This window comes from Stylophora pistillata, chromosome 9, assembly GCF_964205215.1.
Source record: "Stylophora pistillata chromosome 9, jaStyPist1.2, whole genome shotgun sequence".
Lineage (NCBI taxonomy): Eukaryota > Metazoa > Cnidaria > Anthozoa > Scleractinia > Pocilloporidae > Stylophora > Stylophora pistillata.
In genome coordinates, this window is record NC_142527.1 from 11,336,552 (window position 1) to 11,351,106 (window position 14,555).

Below are 14,555 nucleotides of genomic sequence, written 5' to 3' on the forward strand. Positions count from 1 at the left end.
TAAATCTCGAATCAAAGATGTTTTGAGAGACAAGTGCCTTGTGATAGCTTTCGACTTCACTAATCTGTTGCCGTGAAATAGGGTTTTGAGTACTACGTGTCAGTGTTCCCTTCTACTCCATGCGTGCGGAAAATGAAAAGGGTTTCTTTCAGGGAGGTTATGTGGCAGTCCCCAGTGATACAGTCTGATGACCTTTGAACAGCCAACTTGATGTGATAGAAGTACGTCGAGAACTAACGCAGTAACTTACATGAAGAGATATTGTAATTTTTCGTGCTCCACCAACTGAAACATATCTCTTTCTCGCGGAAAGAAACTAAAGGGAAGTTTTGACGAACCTGTATCGCTCGAAAACTCGAATACCTCAGTTTGGCCCTCGAACACTGACCCCACTTGAGACCATCAGATCAAGAAACCCCGTCTTGAGATAATGACTAGGGTTGCATTTGAGAAAAAAAAAACCGTCAGTTTAGACCACGGACTGCCATTTGTACACCTTGTCCAGGAAGGCACCCGGTTCGAGGCGCTAATTATCAAATTTTAGATCAAGACCCCGATTTTGCTTCGCATGAACGTTTGGGCTAATTTAAAAGACTCTGATCTTCCTATCGCCTCCTTGGGGCTAAATCTTTTGTTTAGGTTATGTCTGGTCTTGTATTCACTGCTGTTCCACTGTCTTGTTATACGCTTTGTTTGTCTCCTAAAGTTTTGCTTATGAGTTTTTGTACAACTGAGCTTCCATTGAGGAATCAAACGCAACGCGTCTCGAAAATGTCGTAGCGAATCCCATCTATGGCCTCTGGATTTTGGCATGTAATAAATTCATTCCTGAGTGAACATTGATGTTGAAGACGCGAATAGGTCTAATCGATCGCTAATCAAGTGTAGTCAGTTGTTACGTAAGAGAGAAATTATAGTTATAACAGTTCATACTGGGAGCTCGTGTCACTGAAAAGTGGTATTCTGTAGGCCCTGTAGCTGTCGGAAAAAACCAAATACTGTCAATTGGAACGCTGGAAGTTACGGTCCAAATTACCTTGAGAAGTGAATCACTCGCTTTCGCGATGCTTAACACATACCTTCATCGTTTTCCGGTTTATTTTTGGGGAAAATTCTCATTAGCAGCAGTAGCATTTTGATTGGTAAAAAGAACATTACCACTGAGCGTGAACTTACTTCAACTGTTAGCTCTCCTTGGAAGATGACCCGAATTAGATGACAGGGTTTCATGGTTCCCCTCCTGTTAAGCACTCTCTGGCTAATTGCGTATTACAAGAAAGTGTCGCTCACTGAGACGTTACAAAAACTGAAGGTCCTTGCGATGCATCAAGTGGGTTTGTCTAGATGGCCAATTGACCGGTGGAAAGAGAAGGAAGGTGTCAAGAAGATTAACCGGCTGTCAGGTCCCCATCCCCGTGCCAAACTTTTACCCTTTGACCCGTAACATTAGTATGCATATTCTCCATACCGTTCTCAATACATTTCTTATTGTGTTGGCAAGGAGAATTCGTTTAACAATGAAGTGGAATCAAGGTGATTTGGTCTAGATGGCTCATACATTGACACGATGCTCAAGTGAGAGAGAGGCTGGCGAATGAATTTCTTCTTTGGTCAACTGCCAATAGCCGAAACTCATTATATTCCCTGCGAGCATCACAAACCCTCTACGCCGTTACTTCAGTATGCATACTGTTCTCTATGCATTTCCTAAGCTGCTGGAGAATTTGTTCTAAACAATCAAGAGCTTCTCTAGTTGGTGATCATTACCTTTATTCTCGTATGATTCAGGGGTGATACTGTAAGGAGAAATTAGATGCTAGTCATTCATAGGGGTCTATGGGGTTAAAGGACAACGAGTGTGTTTCTCATCCCAGATAAGATGGAATCACTATTGTACTAGGCTGTCGGGTATTTAGTTGGTAAAGAGCGCCCTACACACGGTTGGACGGAGACAGGATGTACTTAACATGTGTCCAAGAAAAAAACACGACAACTTCTTGAATCGAATCTTTAGCACTGTGGCACTCGAGCTAAATTTTATTGCTCTGACGTTGGGTATGGCACAGCGTGGTTGGTAAGCACTCACATGACGTTAGTTTACTTTACGTCCTCCAGGTAAACGCTTAACCTTGGTAGCGAAGCAACTTCTGAGGTCCCTCCCCCCCTCAAAAAAAAGAAGGGAAAAAACTGGCAAACAATGAAAAATTCTTCTAAAGGTTTCGAATTGTGTTTATTATCAAACCAATTTGGTAGAATTGGCTTTCTTTTTCCTTTGGGTGATCAAGTGAATGACTTTTTATGAAGTAACCATAGATATGATTCGTCGTATATATTATAAATTTATGAACAATTCATTGCAAAGGATAATAAATTAAGAATGGAAGAGCGGTGACATAATTCACATCTTAGCTGAAAGATTAAGTTTATCAGATGACGAAATTTATCTCAAAATAAACCTTAACTAGAATAAAACTCTTTCACCTCAACAAATGAAGCCATTTACAAAAAGCCCAAAAATATTCCCATCATAGCTCCAAATTTTGGCGTATGTGCCACAGTGGAAGTGATAAATAAGGCATTATCTTGGTGAAAATCTTTTTTCATTACATATTTATTCCCTAAAAGCGTTAAAAAAAAGCTTCAAAAGTATTCTCGTTAGCAATGTTCATGAGAACGAACTGAATGATTCGACGCGAATACACGAGTGAATTACGAATGTGGACTTTTAAATACTCTGTACATCTTTTAAACAATTATATTCTCCTAGAGAATAAGTCCGTTTGATTACAAATACGATCCTTGGTTAAGCGTCCGGAAACTTACGCATAATGTTACGCAATGTTACATGCGTAGAACTGATGCGGGATGACCACGTGACTCCTGCAAGGCGCAGCGTTACCTGTGACTTCCAGGTGACCGCAGAAATTACTTTGCAACGAATTTAATTTATTTTCTTCCATCCTTCTGTCACCAAGAGCATATATTCAGCGCCATAGTGTGAGGTATCTATGGTAGAGGCATTCCTCGTTTGTTCATCACTTTGGTAGCGGCGAGGTTTGTTATACTTTCGTTTCCGGGCCCTCTGATCCGTACTGGAAAGTGTCCCTTACTTTGGCTACTAACGAAGCTAAAAAGGGCCCTATGGCTTTGCTGTAGTACTCTGGTGTTCTACCCCTGAATAAAAATAGATAATAACAATTTTAAAGATAAAACATCACGGTAATTTTACTTGACCGCCAAATACAGGCGAAGAGGAAAATACACACAGGCCACTGAGACTCACTCGAAGGTGACCGCTACCCCTCAATAGAGGTGACCGCTAAACAGAGGTGAAAATTACAGTGATTAAGGGGATACAAATTAGGAACTTTGACTACCGACCGCTTAACACAGGGTGACCGATTAGTACGGTACCGGTTCGACTGTAATTATAAGTTAAGGAATTTATGTACTCGCCCACATATTTGAGGAGGGAAAAAACTTTGTAAAGTTTCTTCTGTCAGTTCCCAGAGTCAACTGCTCTACATTTAGGGGTCGCGCTTTCACCCACGCTGCACCGGTTCTATGGAACTCTTTACCGCTGACTATTAGATCTAGTAGCAGTATTTCTGTGTTTAAAAAAAGACTGAAGACTTTTCTTTTTAAAAAGGCTTTTAATTTGTGACTTTTTGGTCTATTTGATATATATTCTTATTGAACAGCGCTTTTGAATATTGACCAACAGTTAAGCGCTCTATAAATATATTATTATTAAATATTAAGAACTGCGAGACATTCTATTCCTCGAGATCTAAGAAGCATTTAACAATGAAGGGAAGCAGATAACATTCTTCAAGAATCTAATCATTGTCACAAGAATACAAGAATAACATTTATCTTGTAACGTGGGTTTTAGGAAAGGGAGTTGGGTGATAAGAATCTCTAACCAAAAGTGATTTGACGATCCGAAAAAAATTAACGAGATATTCCAAGACGCTTCCTTCATTAATTCGACCACGTTGGAAACGCACAAATTGGTCAATTTTACATCAGAAAGGCCGCGTCTGACTTATCTCTCGGAGTGGGAATAACAAAAGACGCCGCTCGGGTGATATGCCAAAATTCTAAGGGTGAATTATATTTGGCGATTTACGATCTGATAAAGATGTGTGTGGCTAATTGTTCAAACCTAGTAGGGCATAAGAATACGGGGCACTTGTCCAAGGTCACTTTACATGGGACAATATTACTACTGTACGATATATAAATTAAAATTTTAAAAGTTCATTTCTAACGCGAACCAATGAATACGAGAACGTCAGAGGAAGAATCTTACGAGGGAACAGTAAGAAAAGTCAAAAGCCAAATCAATTTCCCAGTTTAAAAATGGCAAGTGTGAGGCCTCATTTCGCTTCCCCAGGCCGCAGGCGGAACAGAGACATAAAACAGTCCTTACCTCTGGTCTACTCGGCTTATGTACGTAAGCCGTGATTTGCCATTCTCGAGAGGTTCTATCAGATATCTTGACGCCAGTACAATTGAAGGTACTCCATTACTAGGAGGGGCCCGCGGATGATTGATAGAGGTAGACACCAGTACACAAACACCCTTATCGAGGTCCGTCCATGACCTTGGATTAAAAAAAGTAGAGTAAACTAGGGTGCAACATGAAATTAGCTTTAACTGGACTTCGTAGACTTAAAGAAACCCTTGTCATTTGTAACAGAACCGTGTTACCTGTTTCGTCGAATAAAGGAAAAAAAATGCTATTTTTGAACGAATACAAGTGTTTCGACTAGTTAAGCTTCAGGGTGAGATAAAATTGGAAGTTTCTCATACTGAGAGACGTAAAGATACGCTGGAACCCTCCTGATCATCATTGTGCTAATTCTTTGCAGCCCTACTTTAAAAAATAGAAACGGCTCAGAAGGTAATAAGTCAATTGACGAATATTTGTTGACTTTTCTCAGCCAAACTTCAAATTTAGTGACAGATTACAAAGGACACTAGTATGGAGGAGTAAATTAAAACAGCTTGGTGTCATTTGCATAAGAAAACTTTTCTCAGTACGTGCATGTCCCTATCCATTGTCAGCAGGTTGTAGATTAACAGCTGGAATATAAACACGGCTTCAATGAGCCATTTACCTTAGCACTACGTGCTGTCGTTTTGGTTGAAGGATCATAGATTTGGTGGTGTAAAAGAACACGTCTGTGTGGTCGTCAATCTTCTCCACCATATCCCAAGTTTCCAAGTCTTCGTCCCAGAGATGCCTTGAAGAAAGAGACGCCAACATTAGTTAGAAAACAAGAAGGGCCTCCTTACTTTGAATTGGGAAGTCTGGTCGAATTGTACAGAGTTGACAAAGCGGGGGAGAAGATGATGAAAGAAACAAGAACAAAAGATGTCTTATGGAAAAAAAGGGAAAAAAAACAGTTAACCATTCACAACCTCACGTGTATCTCTTTGTGGTCAAACCACGTCTCTAACTCGTCTAGCAATTAACTATTTTGAATAAACAGCAAATTTACATTTTATGTAACTCTCAACATCCACAGTTCGTCATTCTACACAACAATATTCTTACAATTACCAAACATTTAAGATGCACATAACTGCACATAATTAAAGTTAAAAAGTAAAAACACCGAAATAAGCTGATCCAGTTAATTTAACATGGCGCGTTGCAGCGATGAAAATCAAACAATGATTCTCTTTATCTACCTTTCGTAGAGAATTCTTCTTATGATATCTTCTGGCTCAGCATTGACTTCCACGACGCATCTCCACAATCTTAGGGGGTAGCCATCTTTCACTTTCTTGTAGGAGATCTCTACTGAACTGTCGTACCACGGATGAGACACCCATCCCTTAAATTTATCTTTCGCTTCCTGCGAGTGAAAAAGAACGAAAATGATCAATAAGCGGACGATTTCCCTGCAAGAGAACTTTACAATTGGGAAAACATTCAAACAGAGTCAGAACTGCAATCTTCTCCAGCAAAGGATGATTTTGACCAATCAGCACTCGTTCTTAAAAAGATTTTGAGTTAGCCAATCAGAAATCATCTTGGACACAAGCGGCAGTAAAACGCGCGAAAGGTGACCTGAGAGCAGTCTGCATTTATATTGCATTTCGTAGGCCTTTGACAGAGCCTTAGGTTAACACATAACAAAAAGATGTGTTTACCTTGAGTAATCCAGCGATACAAGATTCGATGTACGTCTGATAACCGCTTTCAGGAGTGGATTTACACTTGCCAAGCTTTTCTAAAGAAACGGGTTCGCCTTGCTCGATGTACGAAAACCGACTGTTCTTTACCGTGTCTTCGGGAATCTGAGACACAAATAACAAGGACACGAAGTGTTTGTTAGGTAAGTCGTTGAAGTTTTTGATAGAAGGAAGTAGAGTTGCGAAGAATTACTGTCAAGGAATTTGAAAAGTACTCTAACTGGAATGGGACTTACCGAGAAGAGCTTCTCCACTTCTGTAATCATCTTAGCCAAACACTCATGAGCGGCCTGCAATTGTGAGCATTGACAGCAATACGTCAATTTGATATGAACTGTTCGTGGAAAATCAGAACAGCAGATCGCTACAGTTAAGGGTTCGGGTTGAATTAACCGCGCTGTGTATATTTTTCTTACCTTCTTTGGTAAGACTCTGCTTGAATCGAGTCTCAAAATTTTTCCGCCAAAGATGTCTCGAGCATTGTATTTAAACTAAGCAAGTGAGCCACTTAGAGGAATTGTTTATAACTATTTCCACTGGTTGCCTTTGAAACCAAATGAAATTACATCGCTAATAAGCAAGAGAAGAGCGCCTACCAGATTATCAGTGAGTTCCTTCGAAGCCTTGTTCATGGGTGTACGTTTCTGTCTCTTTGGAGAAGATGGATCCTCCTTAGTACCACACAAGTGGAATAGAGAAGGGGCAAAGCATACTCCAAGATTCTTCTCGTTCATCTGCATGAAAATTAGAGATTTTTCTAAAACATTAACTCAACCCAACAGTTATTCGACGCTGAGGAGTGACCAACTTCTGAATTAAGTTTCAGAGACACTTACTATTTCCAAGTGTATTAGATGTAGCACCACTGACTCGCAAAGATGTTTTATGATTGGATACAAGATTACAGTAGCATAATTATGTGGTCTAATATGCCTAATAAGAGGTAATTTTACATTTGCTCTGTGATTACTTCTTTGCAACATGGATTACAGATCAATTCTTGTAAATCTTACTTGATTTGTTTCAGAATTGGCAGCCACTTCATTTAAAAACAGCAATAGTGTTTGGAGTGCTTCTCTGTTTGGGTCTGGCATTAGGAGAATAGCAGCCTGCATTGCTTCCATTCTTGATTCAGGGGGAATGCCTTCAGAAGGGGAAAAATTTATTAGAGTAATGCTTCTGACTTAAGTGTACGGGTATTCTCCCTTTCACAAATACTTCCTAATCAAAGTTTAATGTCTTTACGTAGGGCATGGTTACCCATATTGCACGACCCAGAGGCTCATGTATGAAATGCAAGACAACAACCCACCCATCCCACCCCAGGGGAGGACATCCGTCACACAGTAATCTCGTGCGTGGGAAATTAACATCTCCTACTCCTAACCCTGCAGGAGAGGGGACCTCCATTTATTCTTCCCTATCAGAGAAGACTAGAATATCTAACCATTTCTTGATGTTATAGAAAGGCAGCATATTCTTCTCAATTATTTTAAGACCTTTAGTGTTGGTCTGGGCGGGGCTCGAACCCTCGACCTCCCGCACATAAGTCCAGTGCTCTATCCATTGAGCTAACCAGGAGGCAGTTGCTACATCTCATATCTGACATTGCATATAGTTTTGTGCACCTGATATGGAACTTTTCTATCCAACATGATCTACTTGAATGTACTATTTCTCGCATGAAATCCCATTTAACATCATGAAATTTCTCATTTAGCAACTTTCATTTCTTTTATAGTTAATATAATTATACCATACTTCATAGGAAATACTGTTTGATATCTATGCTCATCATCAATTAATCAAAAGCCTTTTATGGCCACCAGTTATATACTTACTTGAGAAAATTGTTATGAATGTTTCAGCCAGTTTTGATGTCAAAATGGGTTCTGGAAGTTCTCTAAAGTACTGTTTCAACATGTCAGCCATGTCATATGGTGACAAGCCCTCGAAGTCCGTGTTATCTACATCGTGACAAAAACAATAAGTGATTATGTCATCATTTATTGTAAGTGGTGTGCTTCAAGAAACAAGCTACAGGTCTTCTTTTGTAAAGAATAAGAAAGAGAAAAAATATCTCATGGTTGGATCTCCACTTTGAGCTATCAGTCCTCATGTTCAGTGATTTTGGACTTGTGCACTTATTGTGTTGAAAAAGGAAAAAATTTGCACTGAGATTTACTCATAACAAGTGTGCAGTATTCACATGACTGCTTTCAAAGAAAAGCAATGTAGTATTTGGTGTAGGAAGTAAAGGTTTTATCAAGCAGCTTTGTTATACCTGGATCTCCTTCAATCATTTCCTTTAGGTGATTTATTCTCTGTTTACCACCGGACTTTCTGAAAATGCCAACAGCATCTACAGCTGTGGAAAGGAATTAAATGCCAAAATGTTGTCATACACAAATAAAGTATAGGCAAAACTTGGAAACAGAAATGTTAAAAAAAGTTTTCAATTTCTTACCTGATCTTTGTAGATAGTTGATTGCAAAGAGAATAGATTGTGGAAGTGGTTGTCCACAGCGCTGCAGTACAACTGAGAGGGGAACACCAAATACATTCCTGTCTGAAAAAGTTGAAAGAGGGAGTAGGTAATAAATTTACTGGGTTACCTGCACATACATTTAAGGCCTTAGTAAAGCAACATATTAACAGTCATTGCAATGTTGTCTCTCATACCATGAATGAGAAAGTTTTTTTAAGCAGCATTTACTTTTGCAATAAATGCCATGCCTGTCTATTAGCAAATCAAATATGATATAAATTCCAGGTAAAGCACTGTGTGGAAAATACCTCTATAATCTGGTGACTTGAGCTTCTTTAAGAAATGAGGAATTGACCTGAAAGAGGAGAAAAATTACCAAAAGTAAACGTTTAATCTCTGTCTTCACCAAGTGGATTTCGAATGAATTCTATAGGGGTGGAAGGATGCTAGTATTATTTTTAACTTAAATTGACTAAAGAGCTCCCTTACCAATTCCACATTCCTCTGTGTGAGTGAGTATGTCTTTCCATTAGAGCTGTTAGTTTCAAAAGTGAGTATTTCCTGAGGACAGCTAGCTGTCCTGCTGTAAGGTCACAGATCTTTGGAGACCTGGATTGTGATAATAAAGACAAAATTAATGAAATATGCCAATACCAAGACAAACAATCTAATTAGGTGTGATGAAGCTGCCTAACAGTCTTGACAAGTTTCATACCTTTTATGTCATGGTAATGATAAGAATGGAAATTTCACAGAGGATATTCCAGGAGGTGGCTCTTTTCTCCTACTATGCACAAGTCAAATTGGAATTTTGAATGTCTTTTTGGACTCAGAGAAAAACCCTTGGGGTAAGGATGGGAATCAACAACAATCTCTACCCACGTGTGATGCTACTGTGCCGTCCCCTCCCTCCTCTTCATGATGAATGTTTCTCACTTTGGCTGGTAAATGTTGCTAGCTACAAGAACTATAGCTTCTTAGGCTCAAACTCAGTTACATGTATGTTGGAACCATTAAAAAAGAGAGACATGTCCTGCACAGGTCAGTCAGGTAATTAAAAAAAAAGCATAAAGTTCCATTCTTCAGTAGGACTTGACAACTTAGCCCCCTCATTAGAAGAGGCCCTGTTTAAACCTAATCCAGCAAATATAGTATCAATGAATTGGAAATGTAATCATGCATTTATAAATTCTTCAACATATTATGAGCCATACAGTACTGCATCATGAACACTTACATAACACGTATTTCAGGTTTTGAAGTCTTCTCAAAGCTGTGCCATCGTACTTTAGGCCGTGTTGCTGTTGATGATGGGGCCACATCACTGTTACATTTCCTTTCAGAATTTCGTATTGACTTTAACATTGACAAATCCCCAGGCAAGTCATCAATTTCATCATCTCGTTCAAAGTCAGAAAGGTCCTCATTTGATGATGCACTGTAAGATTCAAGTCCCAAATCACTACTAGTGAGGATTCTTTTTTGAGTTCTACTTGAGTTTCTTAGCTGATCATTCCTGTTGAGGTCTTTACCAACATTTGATATTGATGGTGTACTGGCACTTAATGTTGAAGATAGATTGTCATATACGCTTCTTCTCCCCTGTGCTATACATAAATCCAAGTGTGTTATGGGTGACAAATGGTCAGGTACAAGTCGGCCTTTCTTTTGAAATGACCTTTGCCTTGTGTTTGTTACACTGTTCAAAGATGAATTTATTCCATTATGTGAGCTACTTAAGCCAGATGGACCCTTTCCTTTGCTGAGTGAAGGTGAACCATTTCTTCGACTTGACCACCGTCGATTCTTATTTTGTAGTTTCCAGCGTGAACTTAAGGCAATCAAATCTTCTTCATCTGAGTCATAATCTCCATCATTCTGTGAAGACAAAATTAATATGTTGTCAACTCTGCTTTTTAGGGCTTTTAAAATATGCAGCAAAGCAGGAAAGACATGAGCCATTTTCAGCACCTTGATGTGGAGGTTCATTTTTGCACATCGATTGAGTGTTTGAAGACGCCTGATGAGATAAATGAAAAATATTACTAGGTTAAAGTTCACAGAACCAATCATGATTGTATTTTCAATAAAACCCAACATACTTTGTTTCGAAATCATTACCTGTACAAAGATTGAATGGAATCTTGATCCAGGAAGTGATGTTCCTTAATGACAGATGCTGTGTCAGTGGGAAACTTTCCATCTAAATTTGCAAATATAGAATAACAACCATCACTTATATGGAATTTCAACAGGTGTGTTATGTCCATCAAAATTGTCACCCAGATCCTTACAATAAGGACATAAACAGTGGGAAATCAATAGACACATTCAAGACAACCAGTTGGGTACCTCTCATTAGGATATATATGGGTGAGTCAAAAATTAAATTAGTTTGTAGTTAATCTTGTTCAACTTGCTTTTCTCGTTATTGCTTTCCTCTTGAGAAGGAACAACTTGTCAAAATTGTTTTGTTGTGTATACTAAGCAAGAACTGCAGGCGAATTTAACATAGTATGCACAATCAGTCATAAAGGGATATTTTAAGTTACTGTCCAGCTCCTAGTCTACAATGTAACCTCAACCTCCTAAAATGGCCCAAAATTAAAGTAGATCTCAGTTATTAATTCATCAGGGATTGAATACTTATATGTCAGTGGTTGAATATTGGATGAAATGTTTGGCTTTGTGATTGAAAGGGGTAGTTTGCTGCCTTATATCCAAGGATTGTAAATCATGTTAAAAATGTCCACTAGAATTACACTGTATACGTACCTTCATAAGCCTGTGCATATTGTGGAAATCCAGCTGCTTTTAGCCAGTAACATGCCTCAAGGGCCTCTAATTCTGAAAATGTAAAGAATTAGATTAAAAACAAGCAACATTTTGTCAATTTGTAGCAATTTAGACTGTAAGGAAAGAAAGGGCATTGTCAAAGTCCTGGATAAGTTTCCATTTATGAGAAAATTATTACACTTTGCAATATTTCAAGTAAAGTCAAGGTATTCATTGCAAGAAAATGTTTTTGTTAGGGGTAGTACCTACTGTTTACGTTTGGAAATGAAGTTAATGCTGAGCGCATCACATTTTCTGAGTGTACTTGAAGCATCAAATATTTTTTCCTGCAATGATTGTGGCAGCCATTTATATTGGGAAAAGATTGGGAAATATCACCTAAAGTGAAGACACATCAATTGCACGAAGTACAAAATTTGTTTTGAGCAAAACAGTTTTTACTGTCATTCCTTAAGACCAGATGAGTAATATATACAGCTGTGTACATTAATTACAGGATGCATATTTTGGGTAATCTTTCTTAGTATAAGCACACCCACGCAGAAATATGGAAACGGGGGAAATGTTTATGAACACAGCTTGAAATTATTTAGGTTATCAACACTTCAAAGTACACCAGAAAGCTAAACTGGTTGTAATAAGATGGACAACCTTCAACAGGGCCTTCTGTCGTTCAATGTTAATTATTAACGAGATTTAGAAAAAAAAAATTTAGAAAAAAAATTGTGAAAGAAGTGACTCCTATACCTCTTTGAAAATTATAGGACCTTGAATAATCTAAATATACTAGAGAACTCCCTTTTGTTGAAATTGACTTTGAAAGAACGCAAAACATACAAACATTATTGCCTGGCTAGAGTTCGCACTAGGTGGCTTCCGGTATCGCAGAAATACATGTATAGTTCGGCAAAATTACAAGCAAGCTAACAATACTCTTTCTGTCGTTATGTCTTGTCCTGTTGAACTTGACGTCCTCTTTTTCTTTATAAACTAATACCACTCAGCCGTCGTTATAAGGTATTTTTTTCAGTTCTAACATGTGTGTTGCATCGTGCCAATACTCACTGAAAATAGAATACCTCAAACTTGGCTTTCCACCTTCTCGAACTTGGAACATAGATCTCTAGCTGATTTCAATACTTCATTGCGATCGAAAACTTAAATAGGCCGCTTGTTTTTTATTTTGATGAAAGAAAAGATAGCGGAGTGACCAACTAGCTTGTGTCAACAAAGAAAGCAATTTGCTTCACTGTAATTTTCCTCCACCACAAGGTTGCCTCTCTTGTAGATCGATCTTTTTACCGCCCTTACATTAAACATGCTTTGCAGGAACACACAACAAAGACCTTTGACATGCAAACAAACACCACATCTTGTCTTCGATTAATGAGGAAATATGTAAAGTAAAATATATACACTGTACATCTTGATCTTGAAACCTACATGTCCTCGAAAACAATTAATACGACATAAAACAATATAGCCAAAGCGATCGACACTTAAAGCACACAAAGGAACCAGACCTGCCTTTGTCACCGGCGACTGACTGAGATACTTGTTTGATTGTCAATTTGAGGAAAACAACACATTCAAACAGCGGTTGGATTTTACAGTAAGAGATTGATTTACGACCGACTTTTTTTTTTTTTTACTTACTCGTAATTTCACGCATGACTGACGCGCGAAATGGACAACATTCTGTTCAAACAATCTACGCTGCAAACCTGCAAGAATGCCACGTGAAATGCAAAAACATCCCGAATGGCCTAGCCGGTAAAGGTTCGGTCAAATTTAACAAGATTTACTTAACGGAACGGTGGATTCCTAAAACAGATCCATCTCTTGTCACGTGAGAACTACTATTCACATTTTATTCAAATCAAGTATTTGTTTTGCTTCCACCGCCACAAAGTCTGAACGTAATGAATGGATGTGGTTTTGTCGCTAAAATATTCCCGCTCTGTATTACTTTGTCCGGCCCCGATTTACAATGCAATCGTCTCTATAAATTGGGAGGGATTTGTTTAACTCTTACTTCTTTACGCTGGATTAGGTTTGAACGACAATGCGCTAGCTTTTATGGTTAGTGATATTGTATCATCAGATGAAAAAACCGAATGTCACACAATTCGTGATTGGAATGGAATGTTACTCATGCCATGATTTTGATGAACTCTAGAGATGACCGGCCACTAACTGAGTACCAATTGTAAGCAATCGTTTTCAAATTTCGCAATATAAAAATAATTTTCGGCGTTCTATGGCAAATTTTCAACGATACACTTAGAAATTAAAAAACAAGGCATTCGAGCAGTGGATGAGATTTATGTATGCAAGCACAGCTGAGCTTAACTTAACCGTTTTCTCTTCCAGAGATAGTCGTTCCTTACGAAAATGAATTTTTTTTAAATCGAAATCTACGAGTCAGTAATTGAAACACAATATTAACACTAAATTCAATGACTCAGCTTTAAACTACGACTTAATTGAAAATGTAATCAAGGCAAATGTGAATTCCTTCACACCTCGGGTCAAACCATTTTATCTTAACTCGATCGTACCTTTGATCGTGTCCTTCTTGTTCTTGCGAACCAAGAATCGTCGAAGCATTTTTCGCCTGTTTTCGCCGTTGGTCTGAACGCCATCCGACAGCGCCATGGCCATTAGGTATATCTGCGAACACGGCACAGATATTGTACAAAAGCGCAATATAATTGTGGCCACCGAACAGAACTGCTCATTTCTGCCTCGAGGAAAATTTTACCGAACAGCTTGATATCAAAAGAGAGGTCACATCCAAGAGGACTGGGCCCCAGGAAATAATCCCAACACCCTATTTGATTGACGCATTGTTTATGTCAACGCCTTGACAAGTTAACCACCCATAGCGAAAAGAAAAACACAATTGAACTAATTGTTTAGGGTTGCATTTCTGGATATGCTAAACTCCGGTGTGAAAAAAATATCAAATACGTTTCTCATGTCGAAGCGCGTGTTTAAAGAATCATCGGTTACACTTTTACAGCAGCAGAAAATTTTCCTTTGGTGACGTCACCTAAGG

The 14,555-nt window shown here is 38.6% G+C and overlaps 1 protein-coding gene across 13 annotated transcripts in view; it reads right to left on the reverse strand.

Annotated features, from left to right (window-relative positions):
- Nucleotides 1-2,205: 2,205 nt before the first annotated feature.
- Nucleotides 2,206-14,555, reverse strand: part of LOC111328122 (stAR-related lipid transfer protein 13) — a 37,961-nt gene continuing 25,611 nt past the window's right edge. For 10 of the 13 annotated variants that reach the window (XM_022932496.2, XM_022932498.2, XM_022932499.2 and 7 more), the window contains 17 exons: nucleotides 11,474-11,545; nucleotides 10,820-10,901; nucleotides 10,670-10,718; nucleotides 9,936-10,576; nucleotides 9,188-9,307; nucleotides 9,007-9,053; nucleotides 8,678-8,779; nucleotides 8,495-8,578; nucleotides 8,052-8,177; nucleotides 7,224-7,354; nucleotides 6,807-6,944; nucleotides 6,447-6,500; nucleotides 6,169-6,315; nucleotides 5,704-5,870; nucleotides 5,127-5,252; nucleotides 4,436-4,609; nucleotides 2,206-3,174 (listed from right to left, as the gene is read on the reverse strand). In XM_022932496.2, coding sequence (XP_022788231.2) covers nucleotides 3,060-3,174; nucleotides 4,436-4,609; nucleotides 5,127-5,252; nucleotides 5,704-5,870; nucleotides 6,169-6,315; nucleotides 6,447-6,500; nucleotides 6,807-6,944; nucleotides 7,224-7,354; nucleotides 8,052-8,177; nucleotides 8,495-8,578; nucleotides 8,678-8,779; nucleotides 9,007-9,053; nucleotides 9,188-9,307; nucleotides 9,936-10,576; nucleotides 10,670-10,718; nucleotides 10,820-10,901; nucleotides 11,474-11,545 — 2,375 coding nt within the window. In that variant the 3' untranslated portion in view covers nucleotides 2,206-3,059. Of the gene's footprint in view, nucleotides 3,175-4,435; nucleotides 4,610-5,126; nucleotides 5,253-5,703; nucleotides 5,871-6,168; nucleotides 6,316-6,446; nucleotides 6,501-6,806; nucleotides 6,945-7,223; nucleotides 7,355-8,051; nucleotides 8,178-8,494; nucleotides 8,579-8,677; nucleotides 8,780-9,006; nucleotides 9,054-9,187; nucleotides 9,308-9,935; nucleotides 10,577-10,669; nucleotides 10,719-10,819; nucleotides 10,902-11,473; nucleotides 11,546-12,559; nucleotides 12,627-13,150; nucleotides 13,297-14,055; nucleotides 14,288-14,555 lie in introns of those variants that run through there. The other 3 variants (XM_022932501.2, XM_088732303.1, XM_088732302.1) reach the window with 3 other exon arrangements.